The 26,446-nt window shown below is 29.3% G+C and overlaps 5 protein-coding genes and 1 long non-coding RNA gene across 8 annotated transcripts in view; 3 read left to right on the top strand and 3 right to left on the bottom strand.

Moving 5' to 3' along the window:
• Positions 1 to 873, top strand: part of LOC127070337 (semaphorin-1A-like) — a 284,950-nt gene extending 284,077 nt beyond the window's left edge. For both annotated transcript variants that reach the window (XM_051008164.1, XM_051008162.1), the window contains one exon: positions 526 to 873. In XM_051008164.1, the coding sequence (XP_050864121.1) occupies positions 526 to 842 (317 nt within the window). In that variant the 3' untranslated portion in view covers positions 843 to 873. The remainder of the gene's footprint in view (positions 1 to 525) is intronic.
• On the top strand, positions 870 to 12,053 carry LOC127070545 (uncharacterized protein DDB_G0283697-like; the record flags this gene model as incomplete). Its single annotated transcript, XM_051008652.1, has 1 exon — positions 870 to 12,053. A coding segment is annotated over one exon (960 nt), but the record flags the coding sequence as incomplete, so codon positions are not given.
• LOC127070356 (sorting nexin-24-like) lies at positions 12,036 to 13,674 on the bottom strand. Of its 2 annotated transcripts, none has more exons than XM_051008207.1 (4): positions 13,533 to 13,674; positions 13,080 to 13,258; positions 12,654 to 12,847; positions 12,036 to 12,594 (listed from the first exon to the last, which is right to left on the bottom strand). In XM_051008207.1, exons 2-4 carry the CDS (start codon positions 13,230 to 13,232, stop codon positions 12,432 to 12,434), a joined length of 510 nt encoding a protein of 169 aa, XP_050864164.1. In that variant the 5' UTR covers positions 13,233 to 13,258; positions 13,533 to 13,674; the 3' UTR covers positions 12,036 to 12,431. The 2 variants fall into 2 exon arrangements, with proteins under 2 accessions (XP_050864164.1, XP_050864165.1); XM_051008208.1 differs by lacking the exon at positions 13,533 to 13,674 and adding an exon at positions 13,348 to 13,500.
• Positions 13,675 to 13,831: 157 nt separating this feature from the next.
• On the bottom strand, positions 13,832 to 15,544 carry LOC127070346 (GDP-fucose protein O-fucosyltransferase 1). The gene is made up of 6 exons (XM_051008188.1): positions 15,320 to 15,544; positions 15,111 to 15,226; positions 14,911 to 15,034; positions 14,482 to 14,846; positions 14,162 to 14,398; positions 13,832 to 14,080 (listed from the first exon to the last, which is right to left on the bottom strand). The coding sequence occupies exons 1-6, from the start codon at positions 15,426 to 15,428 to the stop codon at positions 13,877 to 13,879; spliced, it is 1,155 nt and encodes a 384-aa protein (XP_050864145.1). The 5' UTR covers positions 15,429 to 15,544; the 3' UTR covers positions 13,832 to 13,876.
• Positions 15,545 to 16,961: 1,417 nt separating this feature from the next.
• LOC127070363 (uncharacterized) lies at positions 16,962 to 18,064 on the top strand. Its single transcript, XR_007784483.1, has 3 exons — positions 16,962 to 16,989; positions 17,145 to 17,250; positions 17,369 to 18,064. It is a non-coding gene; the product is annotated as an uncharacterized LOC127070363 (long non-coding RNA).
• Positions 18,065 to 18,856: 792 nt separating this feature from the next.
• On the bottom strand, positions 18,857 to 26,199 carry LOC127070336 (protein PAT1 homolog 1). Its single transcript, XM_051008161.1, has 9 exons — positions 26,063 to 26,199; positions 25,258 to 25,446; positions 24,760 to 25,180; positions 24,586 to 24,689; positions 24,002 to 24,498; positions 23,644 to 23,857; positions 23,346 to 23,561; positions 22,993 to 23,256; positions 18,857 to 22,903 (listed from the first exon to the last, which is right to left on the bottom strand). Exons 1-9 carry the CDS (start codon positions 26,099 to 26,101, stop codon positions 22,646 to 22,648), a joined length of 2,202 nt encoding a protein of 733 aa, XP_050864118.1. The 5' UTR covers positions 26,102 to 26,199; the 3' UTR covers positions 18,857 to 22,645.
• Between the last annotated feature and the right edge of the window lie 247 nt (positions 26,200 to 26,446).

Below are 26,446 nucleotides of genomic sequence, written 5' to 3'. Positions count from 1 at the left end.
GTCGATATAACGTATACATAGATACATATAATACATACATGTTTCGTCGTAACTCGAGCGTACCGAGACACATAGTGCGTAATCAACAAACCTATTCCCAAGCGTGTCCTTTCTAACGCACAAACCCGTTCTAACTTTTGCTTCGAAGGATCATGTCCCGCGGGCATCGTTGCACGTTCTACCAGACTGTCTTCCTTCCGTACATTGTTTTTCCTTCCTCTAATCCAAGGTATCGATTCGCATTGTCCTCGCTTCGATGTTCCTTTCCTAATCGTCGTATGTGGTCGAAGTCCTGTCTCGTTTTATTCTAAAACAAAATAATCATTAACACGTATTGATTTTTTTATCTGATCGGATAAGTAATAAAACGATGGCTTTAACTGAAGCTATCGTTCTTTTATACTTTTTATAATAATCGTAAAGAACATGAAATACTATGTCAAAAGGATTAAGATTACAAGATAAAAGGGCTTTACTTATTTCTAATCTAGTTAACCATCTGATCTGTTTATTGTCTCGTTTCAGGCGTCATAGTGACACCAGTGGTATACTCGGCACAAACATTAACCGGTGCTCTAATAGGAACCTGTCTTTTCTCATTGGTCGCTGGTTTCGCATCCGGTTTCTGGTTTTCCCAAAGACTACGTGGTACTCCTTACCCAGAACCATCTGAACAACGTCAACAACTGAATCGATTAACGGAGAGCTCGGAATCACCTGGTTTTAATAACAAATCCATCAATCTTGTTCTAAACGTACCACCGAAAAACCCAAACGGTAAAAACGCTAATTCATCGGCGGAGAATAAGCCAGTGCAGAAGGTGAAGAAGACGTACATATGATACAGAAGGCGACAAAGAGCCGTTTGAGGCTTATCATCACAGGATCCCACGGATTTCGGTACTTCCTCGTCGTCCTTCGACCTCGCCGAGTCGGACGATCGAAACGACGACGAGGAGGAGGAAGAGGACGAGGAAGAGGAGGACGATGACGATGACAATGACGGCATTAATGTTGATTATGACGAAGATGATGAATGCAACGAGGAGAAAAATGATAGAAGGAAGGAAGAGAGAAAGAACATCAAGGAAGAATTAGCAAGCTATTGCATTCCCAATCAACGATCATCGATTTCCTCTGACATCGTCGAATCCTATGATAACAAAAACGAGCCGTGGGTTCCTCTCGAGTTCCTCCTATCTTCATCGAAAGAAACAACAGACCTCTTTGATGCGCGATATCATCCGTACCAACAATCACACAATCATCGTGTCGTACCTCGTCAAGAATCAAGAGGTGGACCACTGCGGAGTGGAAGAGGAGGAGAAGAGGGCCAAGAGTTGCACTATATCGAAACGGTTATTAGCACGAATCCTAACAATTGTCCTCGGAAACGTAGCGACAGTAACAGCAGTAGCAACAGTAGTAGCAGCGCTATGACAACCATCAGTACCAACTCGAACGATCTCCTTCGCAAGCTACGTCGAAACTCAGCGACAACCAACTCAACTTTCGTTTTTGATCTCGCCCAAACAAGTGATCCCTCGAATCCACGCGACCATTACATGGTACCAACGCGAAATCCTCGCGAACTCAACGAGAGAATTTTATCACTGTTCAATCCTCAATTTTTACCGAACTTCAACGACATGGTTAAATACATGGCAGCGTCCCAGCAGGAGCCGAGCAATTCTCGAACTAATTCGAGGTCGATCAACGCTGAGACTCGTCTCTTCAGGCATACTAATCGCCGAAGGAAACGGAATAGCATCAATGACTCTATGCTCTTTCGCCAGGGACTGGTCTATCAGGTGCCACGTGACAAATGAACTGTCGATCCACGAAGATCGACATAAAGTACGAGAATGTTCCGAGACCGATATATAATAAATATACATTCGTATATACGTATATATATGTGTGGGTATGCGTGAAATCTTAAATCTTACATCGCAAGAATTGTTAAAATACATACATACATACATACATACATACATACATATATGTATATAAATATATATATATATATATAGATAGATAACTATGAGGTGTAATTATCGTACGATACGTAGTGTCAACGTTACCTGATTACGGCGAGATGTGATTTTTTCGTGTTGGTTCGATTTCTTCAAATTTGAAATATGAAAAAGGAAGAGAATAATAAATAGAAGAAGAAGAAGAAGAAGAAGAAGAAGAAGAAGAAGAAGAAGAAAACGAAAACGAAATGCTACGTCTCCTTTCCTGAAGAAGCTGGGATAATTCCAATGAAGATGATGAAGATGAAGAATGAGAAATGATCTTCCGTCGTAGGACTCAACAACGTGGGAATAACGAACTATTTTTTTAAACTAATACTCTCGACGATTCGTTCTCCTTTCTCTCTCTTTCTCTCTCTCTCTCTCTCTCTATTTCTCTTTTTCCCTTTCCCTATCTCTCGCTTTCCCTCCCCCTCTCTCTATCTCTTTCTCTCCGTGTTTGACCACCCTCTTATCGAATGATCATCTTCTTCTCGTCGTTGGTTCGTTCGTTTGACGTCATTTAAGAATAGACGTCAATCCCATTAAACGGGATCCACGTCGAGAGTACCTTTCTCATTTTCTGTTTCTCGATAGAAGACAGCGAACGGAATCTAGGACAAAGGACAACATTCGAACTGAATTGTGAGGATGAGAAGGACGTATGTATTTATCTACATACATACTAGAAACTGAACTGTAGGATGAGAAAGACGTACATATGTATTTATCTACATACATACGTTATCGTCGTTTCTCGGTATGTACTGTTGTACTAATGTGATATGGATCAGAATATAGTACTGTTGTGTGTTCGTAGAAGTGGCCTGTGTGTGTTTTGTATAGGTGCTTAAATAAAAATACAAAATGAAAAAGAGAGGGAGAGAAAGAGAGAGAGAGAGAGAGAGAGAGAAGGGATGAAAGAAGAAAGAAGAAAAAAGAAGAATAAAAAGAACAGACATAAGAAAAAAATGGAAATTAAATAAAATTGTTATGCGTAGTAAAGAGACATTACTAATGAGCATTCGCGCGAGACGAGGCGTGCCTTCCGTTGTACTAATTGTTGGCAAATTTTCATGTATAGATCAATAGAAAGCGAGAGAGAGAAAGAGAAAAAATACAGAGGATGAAAAAGAGAAAGAGAAAGAGAGAGAGAGAGAGAGAGAGAGAGATAAAGGAATGAATAGAAGAGGATTATGAAAAAAAAGATATTTCGTCGGAGTGAGTGTGTATATATATATATATATATATATATATATATATATATGTATATGTATATATTAGGGCAAGTGCCTCATTTAAAAAGTGTTTCGTTCGAGATATATTACGTAGAGAATGGAACGATGAATGAGATAAGAAAAAGATAAAGAGAGAGAGAGAGAGAGAGAGATATTAAGAAAGAATGAAAAGAAAGAGAAAGAGACTTTAGTGAGACTAATTTTGGTACTGTTGTGCACTTATTAATGTGCTGTGAATATCGGATAAGTGGGTTTTACGAAGAAGCAGAAGATTGATGAAAGAAGAGGAAGATAGAAGATAATGAAGAGAAAGAAAATCCAAACGGAGGCACACGCGCACGTACGATTCCTTTGATTCGTCGCGAACTCCCATGTTCCTTTTCACGATCCTTTCGATTTTAAAAGAAATATATATGTGTATATATATAAATATACATATATGTATGTATATATATATATATGTTTGAAAAACATCATTTCGGGCGCGCTATTTTCTCGAAAGGATTCGTGAAAAATCATGGCGAGAATAGAGTCTTTATAACGTGCTTTAGATACGATGCCTTTGACAATGGCGCAAATCGGTATTTTTAATCGAATATTATAATAGATACTCGTTACATTGCGTAATATTTGCGTTGTGTTTTAATCGCGGTTTATAGACGGAGTGCCTGAGATAACAAAAGAAGATTTAACAAAACAAAAACGAAACGAAACAAAATATAAAAAAAAGCAAAAAAAAAGAAAAGATATGAACAAAAAAGAAAAAAGGGCCGAGACAAAGGGAAAAGGAAAAAAAAAGGAGAAGTCACCGAGCAAATTTTTGTCAACTCGAAATCATTGTTAAAGATAAAACTTCTACCGAGGGATCACGTTTGTTTAGTATTCTTATTTTTTTTTTTTTTTTTTTTTTTTTTTTTTTAATTATGCAATAGGAAACGTATTTTATAAGGATATAACGACTTGAGAGATAAATTTGAAAGGACACAATTTGAACGATAGTATATAAATGATGTATCAAAGGATATGATTCTTTTTTCTATTGTATGATATTATACACTATAATATTATGTGATTTATTACGATTATTGATATATTAAAATTTTTTTTTCCAATATCATAACCAATTTCTTGGAACAATTTGGAAAAAGAAATATTTTCTTCTCTCTGATTTCTATTAAAATCTTTCTTTCTCTCTACAGTTTATAATTATCAAATCATGTCTCTTTCATTAAAGTCAATGATTTCACATTCGCAATATTTCCTTTTAAAAATTAAGCGATTGGTATAAAAAGTACGTCGACTTCACGATATCGGATCAATGATGGAAAGAAACGTCGTGATCAGAGATCACGTTTATTTATTTTTTTTTCTCTAGGAGCGAGGGTGGAGAGTAAAGAACGGCAATAAAAAAGGTTTTTTGAGGGTAGAAAAGAGTGAGAGGGAAAGAGAAAAAGAGAGTTGGAAAAGAATGGTGTCTACGTCATTCTGATTTATTTTCCGTGACACGATCGAACGATCTCTTTAACTCTTTCCCTTCTCCTTTTCCATCTTCTACTATTATGTGTGTATATGTGTATGTGTGTTTCGACTCGTTTGCGGTATATGCTTCGGTGTCGCAGGTGCATACATATACACATATACATAGGAAAATGCACCGTCTCTTTCCATCAGCTCCAACGACGAAGGTATGAGGTTGTATTATATTAACTTTAAAGCCACCGATTAACCAACACTGCCGCGTCAATTCTAACGTGCTTTCAAACGAAAACGCGATTTCACGATACAAGATCACACGATAGGTAATCGCTATTGTACATCGATTTTCACTAATTGTCATTGGACGTTGAAAGATACGTGGATAGAAAAAGAAAGAAAGAAAGAAAGAAAGAAATACACGTTTACCGTGAAGAAAGTGTGCTCGAGTATGACGTGGGGGTGGATAAAATGAAAGGGGCTGAGATTTGTTCTGTATGATCGACGAAAGAAAAATAAAACAGAGAGAGAGAGAGAGAGAGAGAGAGAGAGAGAGAGAGAGAGAAAGAGTGCTTTAAATTGTGTGCTGAACGAAAAGGTGACGATAATTATACTGTATTAAAAACAAAAGGAACAAAAAATGAGAAAACGAATGAGAGTGAACGAGCGAGTGAGAGAGAGAAAGAGAGAGAAAAGAGAAATAGAGCGACATAAATAATGTAAATAAGTAGAAATTGTTTTTTATCGTTGAGAATTTTCTTCTTTTTTTTTTTTGTTTTATATCGACAATTTTCATTCATTATGGCTATTACTCTCGTCGTGCGTAAAATTTCAAGACCGAGTCTACGCATATTAACGTTATTATTATATCGCATTCTTCATTATCGCATATAAAAAAAAGTGTTACACATACATTTTACCTTACACGGGAAAAAATAGAAAAAGAAAAAAAGAAAAAAAAAATAGAATAAAAAAGAATAAAGAAAAAAGCGTACAATTTACACGTTACACGTATGTAGAAATGATATACATACACTAGCTCGAGAAATACGTGCATGCATACATATATACATACATACATGCATACATACGTGCATACATATATACATATACATTTTTTAATCCGCATTAATATAGACATACATTCATTCACACATACATGCATACATTTATACATACATGTGTTCACACATTTACGAATACGATATGTACCGAGTAACGAGAATGAAAAGGAGAAAGAGGCAGCTAATTTACATTGTAAAACGCTCAGACTTTTGGCGAAAATCCGAGACACCCACGTATATTTCTTCTTCTTTTCTTTTCTTTTCTTTTTTCTTCCATTATTATTATCATTATTATTATTATTATCACTACTATTACTATTACTACTACTACTATTATTATTATTATTATTATTATTATTATTATTATTATTATTATTATTATTATTATTATTATTATTATTATTATTATTATTATTATTACTATTATTATTATTAGTATTATTATTATTATTAGTATTAGTATTATCATTATTATTATTCTTATTATTATTATTATTATTATTGTTGTTGTTGTTATTATTATTACATTTGCCATGCCTCGTTTATATTGAACGTGTCCGATTTATTCTCGAAAAAGGTTGGCAAATGATTTTACAAATACGATCTTTATACTTTCATGATTAAAAATGAGAAATTAAAGGCGAAAATTAAAGAGAAAAGTTAAAAGAGAAGAAATGTAAAACAAAAAAAAAGAAATAAAAACAGAAAGAAAGAAAAAAGGGAAAGAAAAGAAAAGTGGAAGCATCCAACTTAGGTACCTTGCGTCAAAATGAGATATATAATATATATATATATAATAATTTTAATTATGATATTATTATGAGTAATGATAATTGATAATGATAATAGTAATATTAATTGAATTTAATAATAATAATAATAACGATAACAATGGAATGATAATATTTGACAAATTGTTATATGCTAATAATTTCTAAATTAGTCAAGTATCGAAATGACCTATGAATGTATATGTATACAAAACGATTTATTAGGAATGATATTTAAATATATGAATAATGTAAATAGTATAATTAAAAGATCCGTTTAAAGCTGACTTTATTGCGCTCCGTATTGAACGAATAAACAAATGAAAAGAAAAAGAAACAGGGTGCGGTTCTTCGAAGCTCTAATATTCGTTGCATCGTCATTGGCTGAGACATGATTGGAGATACATCAATTTTAAAAATATGTTTTAGACTGTATAATAGAAAATCGGAAGAAAAAAAAGAAAAAGAAAAAAAAGAAGAAAAATAGGGGCTGAGTGTATAACACTCGTAAATTCAGTTTTAAATAGAGATAATTTTGTGATTAGATAAAATAATCTTATAAAATTTTGACAAGAGAAAGAAAAATTAAAAAGGAAAGAGAAAGAAGGAACGAAGAGAGAGAGAGAAAGAGAGAAATGAAAAATGTTAGGTTGTTTAGATTGTAACGTTAAAAAATTGCGATCGCGTTTAATTAACTGGCGTTTAGAAAAAGAGAAATAAATTTGAAAAACATTCCATTAAAAATGCCAGGACTGTCGACCGCTGCTTCGTTTGAAACAATTTTTCTTTCTTTTTATTTTTTTATTTTTTTTTATTTATTGGATTGTCGATAGATATTTCAATATTTTTCTCTTTTTTCTTTTTTTTTTTTTAACCAACGAAATTCATACATGATTTTTCAGTTTATGATTAATAAAAATGACTCTCAAAAATGGTCCTGAAAAATTGATCTAATTTTAAAAATCAATCGGAAGTTTTGTTTGCGTTTCAACGAATTTATCATTTTCTTTGCTTAAATAAATAAAAACGCTTTATACCAATGAATATTAGTTAAATATGAATTCATTTGGATAATTAAAAAATATTTCTCTTCGGATTTGCGTTCAAAAATTTAGATCATACAAATTCAAATGTTGACCGACTCGAACTCGCATTGAGTATTGCGTGATAGAAATGTCTTCCATTCCAGATTGAACAATTTATCAATGAAGGAACACGCGATTAAAGAAACGCGAAAAAAATTTTTTAAATAAAATTCTTTAAATTTAAAATACCAAGTTAAAGATTTTTTTTATAATATCCTATAAAACATTATTATTTCTATTAACAAATATATTTGGAACAATTACAAAACTTCACATTGATTTTTAAGATCAATTCAACGAAACCAAATTAAAGCCATCATCTCTTCACCAATCATAAACTGAAAATATAAATAAAAACAACAAATTTAAAATAGCCCATATATATACATATGTATTTATGTGTGTGTATATATAAATTCACATATACAGATACATAAATCAAGTCACATGATCACATTTGTAAGATTTGTAATATCAGCCACTGTGTAACGATCCTTGCTCGATTGCAATCTCATCCCGATCACGAGGAAGACATGTTGTATCGCGCCAACCAACAATCTACTCACACATACACATACCGCTCACATACATAAATACAGAGATACGCAATTACACATGCATAGAAACATGTGGATCTATATCTACGCAATGGAACGCGATAGAACGGTGGCAGTCCAGGCGCACATATTTGCCGTGCCAACGCAATGTGTTTTATGTGTACATAGGATGATAGTCCTAATTAATAACTAGATAGCTATTAGAAAGTCAAATCGCGTTAAATTGGTCGAAAATAGGATCGGGTTATGAGGGATAGGGAAGGGGGAGGAGAGGGGGGAGATAATAGGCGATTCGAAAGCAACAACACGTATAAGTTATTACGAAACATTATCTAGATAAGAAAGACACGTGCATCATATATACATACATACATACATACATACTCAAACACACGGATTTAACGTAAAAAAAGTTATTAAAAATAAAAAAGAAAAACTAGGCCCGCGTTTTCGTTGGCGGCTGATATATACATATATACATATGAATATAATATACATCTATACATAAACGGTTTTTTGTAGATAATTATTCTTCTTACATCATCTTCCCGTAGATAATCGAAACGTATTTCCAGAACGATTGTACGTATGTACGTAAACGTTATTATATATTTCCGTGTAAAGATTGACTACCGAGATATACATATATATAATATATGTATATATATATATATATATATTTCGAATCGAAGTTGTTCGCAAACAAACACTTTGCACAGGTGGGATTTTACCGGTTAAAAAGAAAAATTAAAAGGGAGAGAGAGAGAGAGAGAGAAAGAGAGAAAGAGATGAGGAAAAAAATTTCGCGCGCACGCAGGACGAATTACCTGAATAATAAAAATTAACCTGAACGCGCGTCATCGTGTGCGATGTATATACATGCATATGTACCTTCCGTTTCCTCTTTTTTCTTTTTTTTATTTTAATTTCTTTTTTCTGCAACTCTGCGTGCGCGTCTCCGTGTTCTCGAAGTGAAACGCGTGCGTGTCCACTAAGCACATAATATCTAATTACATGAAAAACGTTTGTTCGACGAAACGACGAATTACGAAATAAAAAAAGAGAAAAACAACAAAAATAACAACAACACAACAACAATAATAATAATAATAACAAAAATACGACAATTTTTATCAATCGATTTAAAACTAATTCCTCCGTGTACTTCTCATTTCTTTTTTGTTTTTCTTTCATACATAATTTTCTCTTTCTCTTTAACTTTCATTTCAATTCTTTTTCCTTTTCTTCTTTTTTCCTTTTCTTCTCTTTTTTTTCCATTAAGCTTCACAACCCGATCAATTATCGACAAAACTCACATGGTTATCGTTCGTACGAAGAAACAAGAAACAAATAAAGTATATAAACGAATAGATAAATAAATAATAAAAAAAAAAGAATGTCATTCTCTCATGTAAAACGCGCACTGACCAGAAAGAATTTTTTTGTTCATTATTATTTACGGCGCCATTAGCATCGTCTAAATTTAAGCTTACATTGCGAACTTCTGTAATATATATATATATATATATATATATATATATATATATATAAGGAAAAAGAATGAAATAAAATAAAATAAAACAAACAATATATATGTATATTGTTTATAATATATAATATATATTTATAATATATATGTATATTATATATATATTATATATATATAATATATATGCGATAAGGAAAGAAATGAGAAAAATAAAAGAAAAACATAAAAGGAAATCTATACTTTTAGACCGCAACGATAAAAAATGCGGATTACGATAAGCAGATCATTATTCCAAAGTCATAAAAATACTCAGAAATAATAATAATAATAATTATAATTATAATAATTATTATAATAATTATAATAATAATAATAATTGTAATATTAATAATAATAATTACAATAAAGCGAGATAATAATAATAACGAGAGAAAAAAAAAGAAACAAGAGAGAAAATAAGGGAAAGAAAAGAAACAACACCGAATTCTTTTATCAGATATGCGTTCTATGCCGCAGAAAAAAAAAGAAATAAACAAAAGAAAAGAAAGGAAAAAGAAAAAACGCGATAAGCCCCATCGATGCTGCCGTACGGATATATAATAATAGTTAAACAATGCCAGTACGTAGTAATTAATAATACATATATATATATATAGAGAGAGAGAGAGAGAGAGAGAGAGAAAGAGAGAGAACAAACGAGAGAACGAAAGAACGATAGAGCGATAGAACGAGAGAGAGAGAGAGAGAGAAATATGTAGTTTAAGCCGATCTTTTGAATTAAATGTAATACCTAACTTCGAAGGAATATTTTTATTATTATAATAGTTGCAACCAAATGAGAAAAAGAAAGAGAAAGAGAGAGAAAGAGAAGGAGAGATAGAAAGACAGAGAGAGAGAGAGAGAGAGAGAGAGAGAGAGAGAGAGATAAAGAGATAAAAAGAAGATTCGTTTTAAAATGGCCGACTCGAAGAGATATATACATACATACATACATAAACAAGATATATATGTAGATACCGGTCTGAACGTTGACTTTGTCGAGTTTGTAAAAATTCGATATGAGGGACCGTTTGTTTCCCCGCATTGCGGAAAAGATATGCGAAACAATTTCGTTTGGTAGCGTCGTTCGTAAATTTTTTATTAAAATACATTCAACGAACATCCGACACGTTTGAACAAGACTGAGGAGCTTGTATATAGAATATTATACATCCAATGCGTCGTGCGTGCACGCGCGCGTGCAATGATGAATTTGATATATAAATTGTGTACGTAAGGACACGAGAAATATATGTATTATTATCGAAGGATTCGGTTCGTTGATGATACGTACGTTATAACAATAACGATAACGATAATGATAATGATAATGATGGTAATGATAATGATGATGATGGTGATGATGATAATGATAATGATGATTATGATGATGACGATACACACGATAAAAGAGAGAGAGAGACGTGTAAAGAGTATGGAAAAATCCTGTATATATATAATACACGAATCAAGGTACTACCGCGATAAATTACTACCGCTATCACGGCCTTCTATTTCTTACCGAAGTGGTGAAAAAAAAAAAATCTTTCGTAGTCTCTTTATTATTCGGATTTACGAATGGATGCTCATTTTTATTTTCTTATCTCTATTTTTTTGTTTGTTTCATTTTTCTCTCTTTTTTATTTATTTTTTCTTTTTACTTTCTTTTTTCTCAGTTATGATTTGGTTCCCTTATTTCTGATCTTTCTTACCTTCTTTCTTTCTTTTGAAATTTCCCCTCTTCGTCGAAGTGAGTTAAAATTATAATATTCTGAATCCCAAAGAAAGGTTCTTCTCTTTTGTGGAAAAAAAGAAAAAAAAAAAAAAAAGAAATTAGTTGACAGAATCCAACGAGAATTAAAATCCAAAATTGCATTCGTCGATGAACGATGTTAATGATTATATTTCGATGAGTATTGACATGAGATGGCATCTGTGGTAATCGATTGTTTTTCTATTGTATGTACTTATCGTTCGATATCTAATGTTCAAATGAGTCATTCATTACGTATAGATTAGATATACATATACACATATTATATATATTTAAAGTTGCGTGCCGTATCCGAGCGAAGTTAGCGAAATGGCAATGTTTAGGAAAAAAAATTTTTCAGAGGAATTTCGATTAGCCGTGATATTCAATTTCGATGGTAGTAATCGCCATAAATACAAGATATACAGCATAAGATCTGCTTTACAGATTCGCAACATTTACAATCCAGGTATTCATACGATAATTGCATTAAGATAAATGTCACGAATAATGTAAACTTAAACTAATGAAATGAAATAAAAAAGACGATGATTCACGTATTAAAGAAAATATATTTTTTGACATTTTCACAGCCTAACGGTGTCGTACAAATTGTTGTTTATAGGTAACGACTTCGTCGACGTTTTCATTATATACACTTTTATTTATAACACTTTTGTGTATATTATTTATATTTGGTTGTCGATATACGTATCTAAAAAGTTTCTTTCCTTTCGTATAAACATGCTTCATAGAAGCATAGATATATTTTCAAGCAAGCTAGAGATATTTATAAGCTACATTTTTTTCATATCAAAGTTTACTTCGAAGCATATATATCACAAGACCCTTGACCCATTGAATTTGAGATTCTCATTAGTTCTATCATTTCCTATTGATTTTGTAAAATACAAAACTTCATTTATTCAAGTAAATCGAAGATATATTTTAAGATTTGTACAACCCTAGCAGAACACCGTTTGTTACGATATCTGGAAGACTCGTATTCTTATTAACTTGGACGTAAGGGTCACGATGAAAAGTTAACACAGGATGATGTCCTAAGGAACTTGGATGAATATGTTCCAAATCATTAGTTTGCTTTTGTCCTCTAAAAATAATTCATATTAAAAATAATATTATATATACTTTTCTTATACAAATATTTACCTTTTCTCCGATACACCAGATGGACGACCTTCGATACCTAAAAAATTAAGTACCTGTTGTTTCGCAACTGGGAGTTTCAACATTTTCTGAATATACGCCTCTAATGCTTCGCGTCTTTGTTCAAGCACTTTAGGTTGAGAATTCCTTACTCTTTTTGGTGGAAATGAAGCAATGTTCGTGCTATTCTTCTTCAGCTAGAATAAGACATAAATAATTAAATATCTATAGAAATTAAAGTTACAAACGATCTTTACGAAAAAATAAAAAAAAGACCATAATATTTAATAAAATCACAAAGGTAAGTAAAAAATTATAAATTAATTATAAAATTATTAAATATATACTTTAAGTTTGTTCCATGATATACATCATAACCACAAAAAGAAGAAAACGTAGCTATACGAAAAAAAAAAAAGAAAAACATACCGTACGATGTAGCGCGCTAAATTCGCTATATCTTCTCTCGCTGAAATATCGAGTGCCACTGTCTGTCTCGAATAATTCGACACAATAAACATAATATGGTTTGCCATGCGATACCTCGACCAAACGGTATCCATTGATAAATGCTTGATACATTGCATCGCTAATTATTTTCTAATAACCTAAAAATACATTAAAGATACAATTTTTATTAGCTCAGGTAATTCAATAAACTTTCTCTTTTAGCTTTAACGTATAAATGTTCAAGTACATGAACATTCATTATCTTGCTACTCTCTCTCTATATAGTGCTTTTTTTTGGTTAGATAATAAACGCTCGATTCAGAACCACAAACACTTAACGCACACACAATTACGTTTAGGATAATTTTTGGAACGCTGTCGACCAATGAAAAATGCAAACGTTTAAGATTATAGGAATAATTCAAACCTTACCCGACACACTAGCTGTTTATCTCTTTAGATAAAATATTAGCCGTACGAACGGCAAGCCATATCCAATCTGTGTAAAGTTGCTCAAAAAGTAGTAGTGTCACAAGTACGCGCATGCGCATTTATTAGATTTAATGGCGCGCTTTATAAAATTCATATATGATGAAAATAATTACGAAAAGCTAATTTGAATGAAAAATTATTTCGAGTTCTTTTTATAAATAAGATGAATGATATAAAAACTGTTATTACATTTTATTAAAAAATGAGTATAAAACAATTAAAAAATTTTTGCTATAGCGTAATCTCAATAAATATTTTATATTCTTCCAGTTATAAATTAATCATTATAATTCTTCGCGAGAAATAGAAGGTGATGATCTTTCTGGCGGAAAGCCCCAAAAATATGTTGGATATCCTTTAACATCTCTTTCTCTTGCTACGAAAGCTGAAAAGGAGGATATGCAATTTCCAATAAAGTAGTTTGCTCTTCCTAATATAGCTAAATCTAGATGAGGAGAAACTGGATCTGTTTGTCGAAAAACTTGCACCTATAATCAAAATTTTAAAGCAAATGAGAATAAAATAAACATTGAAAAGTAATAAAACTTTGTTAGATAATATATTTTTACCTGCATACGTGCCAGAGAATTTGTAAGTTCTTCGATCATATAATTATTATCGGAAGCAACAAATATTGATCTAACGTCATTATTATTTCGAATGATACGTTTAATATGCCGTAATATCACATCGAATGATGGTAAACACATTGCAGTCGTTGCTTTACCACGTTCATTACGATATCCTAAACACTGAGGAGCAGCGAATAGATTCGGAGTCATTGAAGTATACTCGCAAGCACGCACCTATATAAAAATACCAACAATCTAATTTAGAATATATCATATTTATGCAATTTTTATAGTATAATATATAAATAATATAATACCCAGTCAATTCCATTACGCAAATGAATTCCTATATATGCTCCTTTAGGTAAAACATTCTTCACAAATGCTTTTGCTTTCTTTTGTATCGTTTCATTCCATTCTAAGCATTTGTGTAACTCTTTATTTTCAAATTGTACAGGAAAGCTAGCAGGTGCACCCGTAAATGCTATTATTGGCCATATTTTAGATGGATACTTTTGTTTCCATTGAATTGCCATATCAGTATGATACACATCGTAATGTAATGGACCATAAAATTCCGATTTTACAAAGTCTATGTTATAAGTATCCCAAAAAGGACCAAACGGATTGCCTTCTTTGGCATTACAAGATTCACCTTTGCCACGTGGCGAATAACAAAATGCTAAAAAAGAATATAACTTTAAAATATAGTTTTAGTCATTGTGCTCTTAACATTGAAAACTTACATACTCTTTCCTTTAGTGGCCATATCGTTGGTGCCAAATTATCCATAAAGTCATGCATCAACATTGCTTTGTGACATTCTTGTACTTTTGAAACATTGAAATAGGTATCAAAAGAAATTTGTATCTGGGTATAAGATAATAAATATTTTTAATTGTATTGTTTAGTTAAAAATATATGTAACATATATACAAAAACTTACGGATCTTGTTTCTCCTGTTCTATACTCAACCCATGGTGGTAAAACTAATGTACGATTCAAAGCTTTAGCAAAACCTAGTGCTCCGAGAAAATGATCCGCTTGATTTCCAAATCGGCCTGACATAAAAAAGATGACGTAATTAAAATAAATGATAAGAGAAAGAAAAAACATGAAAGACAAATACTTTATTAAATAAAATAAAATCTTACCCATACAGGGACAATAAAGAATATATCCATTGATATCAATGTCAAAATCTTTGCAATTTACATTGAAAATCATCATTAAAAATATAATAAAATATACAATTCGAACCATTATTGTGAAATTAAAATATCTTTACAATAAAACATAAATTTGAAAAAATTAAAAATTTTATTCAATATCAATTGTCACATTAACAATTAACTTGTATCACCGTATACACAAACACCTGATTGGTTGAAAGAAGTAGAAACAGCGCCAACTAATGGAATATGAGAATAATAAAGTCATTTTTTATTAAAAAACGCGCTCATTTTAAAAACTACATTAAAAATTACATATATTATTGACAAATTCTTTGTTTCATTATATTTATAAACACAAAAAATGCTAGGGATATTCCTAATCCTAACATGCAAATTTCATAATATCAAAATATCATCATAAAATCATCTTCTAAGACAGTACAAATTCTGACATTTTAACGGAACATCTTATTTACTTTATAGAATAGGTGAATACTTATAATAAATAAATTAAGCAAGTAAATGTGAAAATTAAAGAAATGAAGAAAACATTTATCCTTAAATTTTAATTATGTAAAACAAAACACATGAAAATAATATTAATTCTCCTAATTTTCTCACGGAACACTTATTGACTTTTCACGTTAATTGACATCATAGTTTGAGAAACACTGATTTAAAAAATTCAGAGAAAATATATAATCTTTTTACAGATTATTTATTATTCAGAGTTTGAAGGACAAAAGAATAAGTTCAAGAACAATGTAAATACAATATTCGAATAATTTTTATCTTATTTACAAGAAAAGATTATTAATTTAAAAATTAAAAAAATTATGAAACTTTGGATATATTTGTAGGACATATATAGACAATTTATTTATACATATTATACAATTGTATACATCATACATAATTATCTTTTCACCCTAAATTTCCTCTAAAGGGAGTAAAATTAATTCTTGAAAATTGGACTATTTTTCGATTTTATCAACTCTCGAATTGTAAGCAATAGAAACAAAGTTTTCAGACAAAAGTAACTTATTTTAGTTAAGATTGTCGTTTGGTAAAAGATCTATTAATTATTTATACAATTAGAAAGCATTTATAAATAAAAGTACTAATCATTTCTCTTATTTTTTTTTCACACGAGGTTTTAATCGATAAATCGAAAATTATGAAAGAGTATATCTTTTTTCTGTCCTTTTTTTTATATTTTTTTTTTGGTGGATTTTTTTTTTTTTTTTTTTTAATATAAATACAAATTTTATTATATTAATGAATTGTATTCCTTAACAATCAAAGAATTTTTGAATAGCGTTCTATCGTATGTATGAAAAACAATATTCTAACATTTATTAGTGTGAAACATACGTACATTGAAGCAATAAAATAACTTAGAGAGGATGATCTGTAATCTATGGCTTAAAATAAGGCAAAAATCAAGAATAACAAAATTGTTTCAAAGTCATTTTAAGTTAGTCCAATGATGTTGCTGTTTTCCTTGTTTCCGTTCTCATGATTGTTTCATTCGATATTTCTCTATATTAAGAGACATATACATTTGAATTGTTATTCCATGTTTATCATTTTATTTTCAATAAAATGTGATGTTACTAGAATTTGTGAAACTGTATAAATCTAATTTGGTAAAAAGATGAAATATATTTATTTATTTACGAAAAACTTTTTAAAATAATTAAAGAAGATTCTATAATTTTATATATATATAATATATATATATATATATATATATATATATATATATATATATTTATGAAATAAAAAAAATGTTACATTTTAGAAGAGTAGGAAGAGGAAGTGGCTTTCATTAAAATTTGTTAGATATAGATTTTAAGAAGTTTCATCTATAAAATAAATAATTGTTTGTCAATTGTTTATATAAATAAGTGAGTAATGATGAGTAAATGGAGTATTGTTATGTTAAAGTGACTTGTATCTATTTATTTTACATTTATGTATGAATTTTTGTTTTACTTATGAATAATTGATTTATTTAAATTATAGATAAGAAGAAACAGTGAAAAATATAAATTTTTCTTTTAATTTATTTATAATAAGTTTATGGAAGGAATTGAAACTCGTGCCATTCACTATTTGAACAGTCGAAGATAGACGTGTTAATGGAAAGATGATAGATTGGAAGATTTTGAGAAATAGGTAACGAATATATATATCCAATGTAGAATCTTAGTGTTTTATTATCAAACTCATAAACTATCTATCTACATTACAAAATAATGTATCATAAATTTAACTTGATATAAATGATTTTTGTGTATGGAAAAGTTCGTACAAAAGTTTCCTAATCTTGTGGTATTGTTTAATTACAACATTAATCTACATACATAGAATAATCTACTTAAATTAAAGATTCTTATTAGTAATCTACATTTGTCACTAAAGTATTATGAATTATTTGTTTATGCATGATATAAAAGTGGAAATATTGGAAAATCGAATAAATTCGAGAATCCAATAAATTGCACTTTTTTACAATAAGATTTCATACATCTGTCTCATTGTTCCATATGCAAAAACCATATTATCATATAATTTGTTTGATGTAATAAATTTTTGTTTTAAACATTTTTTTTAAATGTTTCATTACTATAAAAAATAATTCATAATATTCACATTATATATATTTTTAAATTTATCTGACTATATTTAAATTGCTTATTAAATCTCTACATTATTCTTACCTGCTTTAGTGAGAAAATAAAAGGAAAGTTCAATGATTAAAAATAAAACATTCTAATAAAGGTAAGTTATATCTACTATTTTTCTTTTATTTCTATCTAATTTATCTTCTATTTAATGAGAGACAAAAATATGTAGTATAAATTAGTTGATATTTGTAAATTTGTGATATTTGTAAATATTAAAACACTGCTCATTATGCGATATAATATAATAAGATCCAAAAGTTTTTCAATTGTCGACAAATCATCGATAGAACCAAGCTTGTATTTTTATTAAAAAGAAAGTATTATGTTATTTCATAGTTATTTAAATTATTGATTAAGATTTTATGTAAAAAAAATTTTTTTTAATTATTAACATTTTTGTTTATAATTTTGTTGTCGTTATATACAATTGATAAATGCTTTACTAATTAAAAGAAAAACCTTATGTCCTAAAACTTTTTCTATCTCTTACAATTTGCGAATTACAATATCAAATCGTTAAAATTTTCATAGGTCAATTTTACTTGCTTAGAATAACTTTGGGGAGGAAAGAAAGCATGTATAATACATACCTATATATGTTGTACACAGTCCTACTTTCATAATTTTCTGAATTTTCATATTAAAGATTTTCCTTTACTAATAATTGACTTAAACGAGTGATCTATTATACTTAACAAGACACAAGAAGTAGTAATCTTATAATATTTACTATCTATATTAACTAGATTATTGCATTAATTACATTTTTATATATCATATTCTTTTCATATCATTATCAACTTAAAAGAATAACAAAATAACATTATAGGATGCAAAACATTTATTTAAGACTTTGATTTCAAATTAGGTCAATTCTGTACATACACAACAGCTACAAGTATCCTCCTATACTGTATAATAAATTTACAGTTTTATCTCTCCTTTTTTTTTTCCATGTACAAGAGTACCATTGAGTACATAATACATGCATAATATATGTAGTAAACTATATAAGGATCTCTTGAGAGACGTTAAAATAACGATCCTTAATTGTAGGGTTCTATTACAATAATTTTGTTTAAACAGAATAAACATAGTACTTCTATAAAAATATATCTTTAAGTAAAAATCAAACGCAAGTCTCTTTTCCAATTCAACCACATTAGCTAGTTTACAAGAAGACATTATATACCTTTTCTTTTTTCTTTAATTTTCTTTTTTTCCTTTTTTAATCTTTCCATACTTTTTACTTGGACAAAAAGTGCTATTTGATTTCTTGCGATGTACTTGCGATCTCGAACGCGTTAAAGGCATGTATTAACAAAAGCATGTAATAATTAATTGGCATTACAAAAGTACATTATCGAGATGATGTATAATTATTATATTTTTCATTTCACATATTAATAAATTTAAACAGACATGTACTGTTATATATGAGCATGTATGAATCTCTAGCTTTATTACTACATCGTTAACAATAATATGTTAGATGTGTAATAGCTGGCAATGAGATTGAAGTAATGAGAAAATTCTTAAAATTAATTATGGCAAGTCAAGTATTAAATAAATATGCATGATTCTACGGAATGAGAAAAGAATTAATAAAAAGATTTTTTATATTAATACATCATTTTGGTAGAATCTTAAAATCGTTTATGAAATTGTTAAATTTACATTCATACAAGCTCGTATTTCAACAGTATATAATTAGCCTCATCGTCCTATTTGTTTTAAACATATGTATAAATAGGTCGATTGAAGGCATCAAAAAATAATTTGGAAACAATATCATTAGTGATTTTATATAACTTAAGTATTCGTCGAACCATCGTAATCTAATGCAAGTCCTAACACAAATATATTTTTATATTACTACAATAATAAAATTTTATTTATTTAAAATCTTTTATGTGACAGCAGACATATATTATATTTGCTATGAGCTTTTTCTCAACTCAGAGCAGCCCAGTTACGTGATAAGAAGAATGTAGTGTAACTTTTGGGCTAGTTAGGACTTGTATTGGTTTTGATAGTTCAAAACATATCCTTAAATTACTCATAAAACACGTAATGTTTCTTTATATCAAATAGTATCATGTCTTCTACCAAATGAATTTTGTGCATTAAGTATTTAATAATATTATATTCCTACTTGTTGAATAAAAATTGTCATAGCAATGGTCATAACATAATGCATAACATGAAAGCAAGTTTGTAAACTGGAAAATGATCGCATATAAATGAATGATCGCTGGTCGTTGACGTGAGATACAGATGTTTCCAAATATATAAGTATTAATTCTTATGTTCATAATGTACACGTGAAGATAAGTTCCTAATGCAAAAATGAATGAAAATTCTTGTAATATTTAGGTATGAACTAGATTCATACTTAAATACGAACATATATACATATACATATCTGCTTATATATATATTTGCTTATATATATATATATATATATATATATTAGCTTATATATATATATGCTTGTACATACATACATATTTCTTTATATATATATATATATATATTTATATATATATATATAAGATGCGAAGTTGGAAGTAAGAGCTATTCATTCAGCATCTGTGAAATATTCAAATTTCAAATTTGAAATTTGTTATATACACAGATATAAATTTTGCAAGTATATATTACAGTGAAATTATATTTATCATCTATCTCTATGCTTAAAAAGAGCAGTACTGCGATACAGTGCTTTTCTACATTATTAGTTCTCGTTTACATGCTTTCAGGATTCAATTGAATTAACTACCTCTTTACAACTCTGTTATTAAAATTATAAAATAACAAGATTATTTTTTTTTGTAAGTTTTTCAATTATTTTTTTGCAAAATGATGCAATATCATATCATGGGCGCGAAAAGCAAAACTTTTCTGCATCCAATTACAAAATATACGAAGGCATTCACTCATCAGTATTCCTCTATGTACAAACTAGACGTACATAAGGTAAGATTGTATTAATATATACTGCAATAAAAAGTAATCAACTTACATCGTGTACTAAAGGCCATGTCATTATATAGTTTACATTTTAGATTCTTATAGTATTGCAAATTCATTATGATGTAAATTGTAATTTCACTGTATTAAAGTGATTATAAATTTCGTATCTAATAACATTTACTTAAAAAAGAAAACATTCCCTGGCTTTAACATTGACAAGGCTTTAACCATTGTTGCAACTATAGCAGATTCAACATTATCACATGTTTATAATTCTGGAACTCACGGAAGTTGAATTTAGTCTCTTAATGTAATAATCATTGTAAAAAGGCTATACTTTTTCTTACATGTATACAAACTTATGCAATGATTGCAATATTCTTATTTTCATAATAATATTCAAAGCATAACACAAAGTAACCAATAGAGATGCTTTTCTTGGAGTTATACTTTTTGCAGTACTTAGATAATTTTATAGTTATCCTTTTTATTCTAAAAGGAGCATAAATTTATGATATATTTTAGCTTCATCAACTGAATTATAATTTGAAACGTATACGTATCTATATATAATGCTTCATGCATTTAATAAGTTGATTTTAAGAAAATACTTTTTATTAACGTGTGATAAGTTTTGCAAAAGCTGAGCATCTAATTCCTATTTTGACTACATACATTGATAACACTGAAAGTTTTGTGATATTGTTATGATGCTTAATGCCGACAAAAATATATTTTAAATTAAGCCAAAAGGTGGCCTATAATCTTAACAATAAAGATTGGTATTTTCATATTCTTTTAATTGATACAAGTACAATTATCATTGGATTTAAATTTTGCTAATAGTAATATACATTATAAATTAAATATGAAATTCGTGACTTCATATATGTAAAAAAATATATAAAATCAATAGTTATTATATCATAATTCAAATTTACAAAACATATTGATATGCAAATATATCGGATTGTAATACAAATAAGTTTGGTTGTATTCGCTTATAATTAGAACATATTCATATATTTGCAACCGAACTTATTTATTTTACAACTTAATAAATTATTAAATGTTATACCAATGATATTAGTACTTGTGCTTTCATATTATTTATTATTTGAATAAATCACAAAATATTTTTTGTTATAAATAATATAGAATGATTACTATAGGAAGATAAGATGTGCAATATGGATCACACTAGATACCAGTTTTACATGTAGCTTTTTGATGGAAAAGAAGAAACTAGTTGCAGAAATAGAAATCATAGAAGTTGAAGTTATATTATTTACTATTCTTATTATAGTTCAGTTGAAATATTACAAAAATTACAACAATACCTTCTCTTGCAATTATTAAACAAAGTTACATGCAGTATAAAGATACAAAATTCAAAATTATTAGATCAAAATCTAAGATAAAGGTTAAATTGTTATATCGCTTAATATCTCCCATATAAAATTATTTTCTATCATGTAAAACTATAGTACCCAGTATTTTTCGAATATACTCATAGGTAATGGATACCTTAATAAGATTACTAACTAGAATAATAAAATATTTTGCAAGTCTATATTACTTTTTGCATTTTGAAAAACAAACTTTTAAAAAATCGTCAAAAACAAGTAATATCACACTATCGTGAAGAGTTGGCATCAGTTAACAAAAGTTCTAATACTCTGTACCTGTCAATTTTTAAACTGGAAATCCGACTTAAATGTTGGTTAAGTGTATTTGCAGCGACTGGTTGACAGGGAGCTACACAAGGTGATGTATCACCAATTAGTTCAACAAGAGTAATTATAAAATTGGACCAATCAGAAGATAAAGTTTCATTTGTAGGATATAACTTCTCTGCTCGTTCAAAAAGTGAGGCTAGTACAGATACACCGAACTAAAAAGTAATGGAAAAATTTAATTTCTGAGTTCATTATCGCACAATAATGTTGATTTAAAAATATAAAAAGTTGATCTTTCACTTACCTTGTTTACGAGAGCAAAAACTAAACTATTATTTTTCACAGGTTGAGCAGCAGATTCGGATAATGCTCTTGTAAGTCGTAGTACTGTATTAAAATCTTGTACAGTGTCAAGCCACCTTCGAAACTCGGCATAAAAATTTGTCAATAAATGTGTGTCTCTACGACCTATAATTGCTAAACTTCTCAATACACAGGTCCATAAATCTTCCAATTGGCTACTGTATTCGATTACATTTAAAAGAGGTAAAAATCTCAATAGCAATGTCTATAATAATAAAATATAATATAGTTTTTAATAACAAACTGAATTTAATATAAACGAGTGATGATATTACAAATTGTTATAACACTTACCTTTCCTTTACGAATACTAAGCATACTAGCTATTTTGTCATCTTGTATTAGCTGAGAAATAGACGTTAACATCATGCAGATTAATTCAGCACCTGTTTTTTTAACAGTGTTTGTCTCTGTTTCACTGTCCTGTTGTTGTTGTTGTTGTTGTTGTTGTTCCGAAAGCACAGCTAAAGGATTATTTAGATCTTCAATTTTCAACAGTATTGTATACATCTGTAAATTAACAAATGCAATAATAACAGATAGTTAATCTCTTGAGAAATATTTTAATTCAAAATAAAACAATAATGCATACCCTTTCAATTTCAAGGAACAATTGTCTTGTCTTTTTGGTATCTTTTTGTTGAGATTGCAAAGTTGAATGCGGATCACTATTTGGAACAACATCCATATCGATTATTTTACGAGGCGCAGTAACACTACTAAATTGCAGCTTCCCTAATGAATTCTCAAATTGTGCTGGGATATATACAACTTTTGATGCAACATGTTGAGGTTGTTCGCGATTCCTATAAATAAAAAAAAAATAAAAAAAAAATAAAATAAAATAAAAAATTAATAATGAGCAATCGAAATAAAAAAACTTACTATAATGATTTAAAATATATGTAAACTTATAAATATATAAAATTTCTTACTGTTTTAAATCGTACCTAGAATCTTTTTGAAATCCATTATTATTATTATGTTTTTTATCTTTCTGCTCTTGGTTTGCATTTAATTTATTTTGTCTATCACAAAATACTGTATAATAGTAGTCATCAACATATGGTTGGTTTGTATTTAATTGGAGCAATTGAATATTGATTAACCATTGTTTTTCTCTACTACTCATAAGACCAGCATATTCATCATATTCTCCAGAATTATTTAAACCATTTATTCCTTGAGGATGATTGTGATGTTGATAATGATAATATCTTTGATTATTTCTATCATGATTACGATGAAGATACTGATTATTCTTAAAAAATGGCTGATGATTCCCTTGTTGTTCATTGGAATAAAATAATCTATTCTGGTTTCTTTGATTGCCAGGATGTGGAAAAGAATGTTGTTGATGACCACCTTGATTACTAGAAAATGGAGGCATCATTGGATGATCTTGACGAAGGAACTGTGGTGGTCCTAAATTAGGATGAGGTGGATGCTGTAACATAATATTACCGTTGAAAATATCTTTTTTCTCTAATTTTTTTTAATTTCTTATAAATCGAAAATTTTAAATTCTACATACATGAAAATTGCTAGTAAATGGTCCATGAATTGGCTGTCTTTGTGCTCCTTGTGGTAGCATAACATGCGGTGGTAGAGGATATCGCAATACATTAGCAGGTTGATCTAAAAGAAAATATTGATTCAAAAAAGTTCAAGAAATACAGATGTTTTACTTGTATTTAATAATGCTTACTAGATAATAATCTAGGATGTTGCATGAATTGTGAATGCGGTAATCTTAAATTTGGTGGCATGACCATGGGATGTGGACCAGGTAGACCTAATCCTGGCGGAAATCGAGAAGTAGGTAGGCCATTGATTTGAAGTTTATCATTTAATGACAAAGCTTCAAAAATAAATGACCCTTCTGGCTTTTGTTGTTGCAGTTGAGATGGTTTTGTAAGACCAGGCGGGGGTCTATTAGCAATAAGACCCCGTTCCAGTTCTTCCACTGTACATACATTTTTTAAAGTAGTTGCCAAAGAAGGAGGTGGTCGAGGTTTGGGTAATGGTATATTAGGACTATCCCATACGCCTGGTTTAGGTACAATTCCTTCTTTTTCATCTAATACTAAATGCGATAAACTATCTTCGATGTTGACACTGATACCATTCTATGAATAAAATTCAAAAATATACTTTTCTATTCGTACTACTTCAGTTTCAATAAATAACTATTCATAATAATAACCTTCTTATCAGAAGCATTTTTATGCTGCGATCTACTAGACTCTGTAATTTCTGCAAGTTTCTCATGATCTTTCTCCCAATCTCCAATAGTAGCTTCAGAACCGAAAGTTTCATCATTTAATGCATCATACTCCTCCTCACCAAAATCATCCTCCTCCAATGGGCAATCAAGCCCATCTTCTATACCGTCCTAATTTAATAAACATACAATAATTTTTTAATACCTATCTAATGTATGTTAGAAACAAAATATACAAAATAATCCTTACATATCACTATATAAAGTAAATTTTATTGGGTAAGAAATTCATAAAGATATATAAATATATATATATATGTATATATGTATGCATATATATATATACATATATACATATATAGAAACAATAAGGGAGTAAGTATATCAATTAAAAATAAAATCTAAAATTATTATCTTTCGAATATTTAATGTTAATGACCTTTTGGACGAATAAAACGGAAGTGAGGTTAAGAGATATATCTTTTTGATCATTTACGAAACGAAATCATGCGAGTTTTTTTTCCAAATTCATACCGCGTAAAAATGGCCGATGATAAAAAGCTACGTTCCAACATAATAAATTAAAATCGTAAAAACGATTTATTAAATTTATAGACATAATAATAAATGTACTATAGTGATTGAATAAAAAAAATGATACATTTCTACCGCGACGCGCCTGTTTATTAAAAAAGATTAAGCACGCACTACCGGTTATATATCGTTCGTTTATCACATGCGAATAATATATATTTTTAACGAAATTATTAGAGTTAATTATACTTACTAAGAGCGTTGTGTCGAAACCGAAAAAAGAGTCTGCCATTTGTTGAAATTAAATGTACAAAATGACATGTTCTGATGAAACGTCAAGTGCACCGAGAGGCATCAGCTGTCATGGCGGCTATGTTATAAACTTCAACGAATATAGTCCAGATGGCGCATTTACTATAGATGTGCATACCAACTCACTCAAACTGATCTTTAAAATAAAAATACTCAACAGCTGATTGGACAAAATATTTATCGCTCTGAAATGGAAATGGGATTTTTGATTGTCGTAATTGTTCATTTAGTTCACACCAAGTTTAAAAGATCGATAAGTTATATACGATATATGAGATATGGTACTATATAAAGTATATAGTGCATGTTGAACGGAAAAATATAA

The sequence above is a fragment of the Vespula vulgaris genome, chromosome 18 (genome assembly GCF_905475345.1).
Source record: "Vespula vulgaris chromosome 18, iyVesVulg1.1, whole genome shotgun sequence".
In the NCBI taxonomy this organism is placed as follows: Eukaryota; Metazoa; Arthropoda; class Insecta; order Hymenoptera; family Vespidae; genus Vespula; species Vespula vulgaris.
This window is presented reverse-complemented; position numbering and strand designations above follow the sequence as displayed.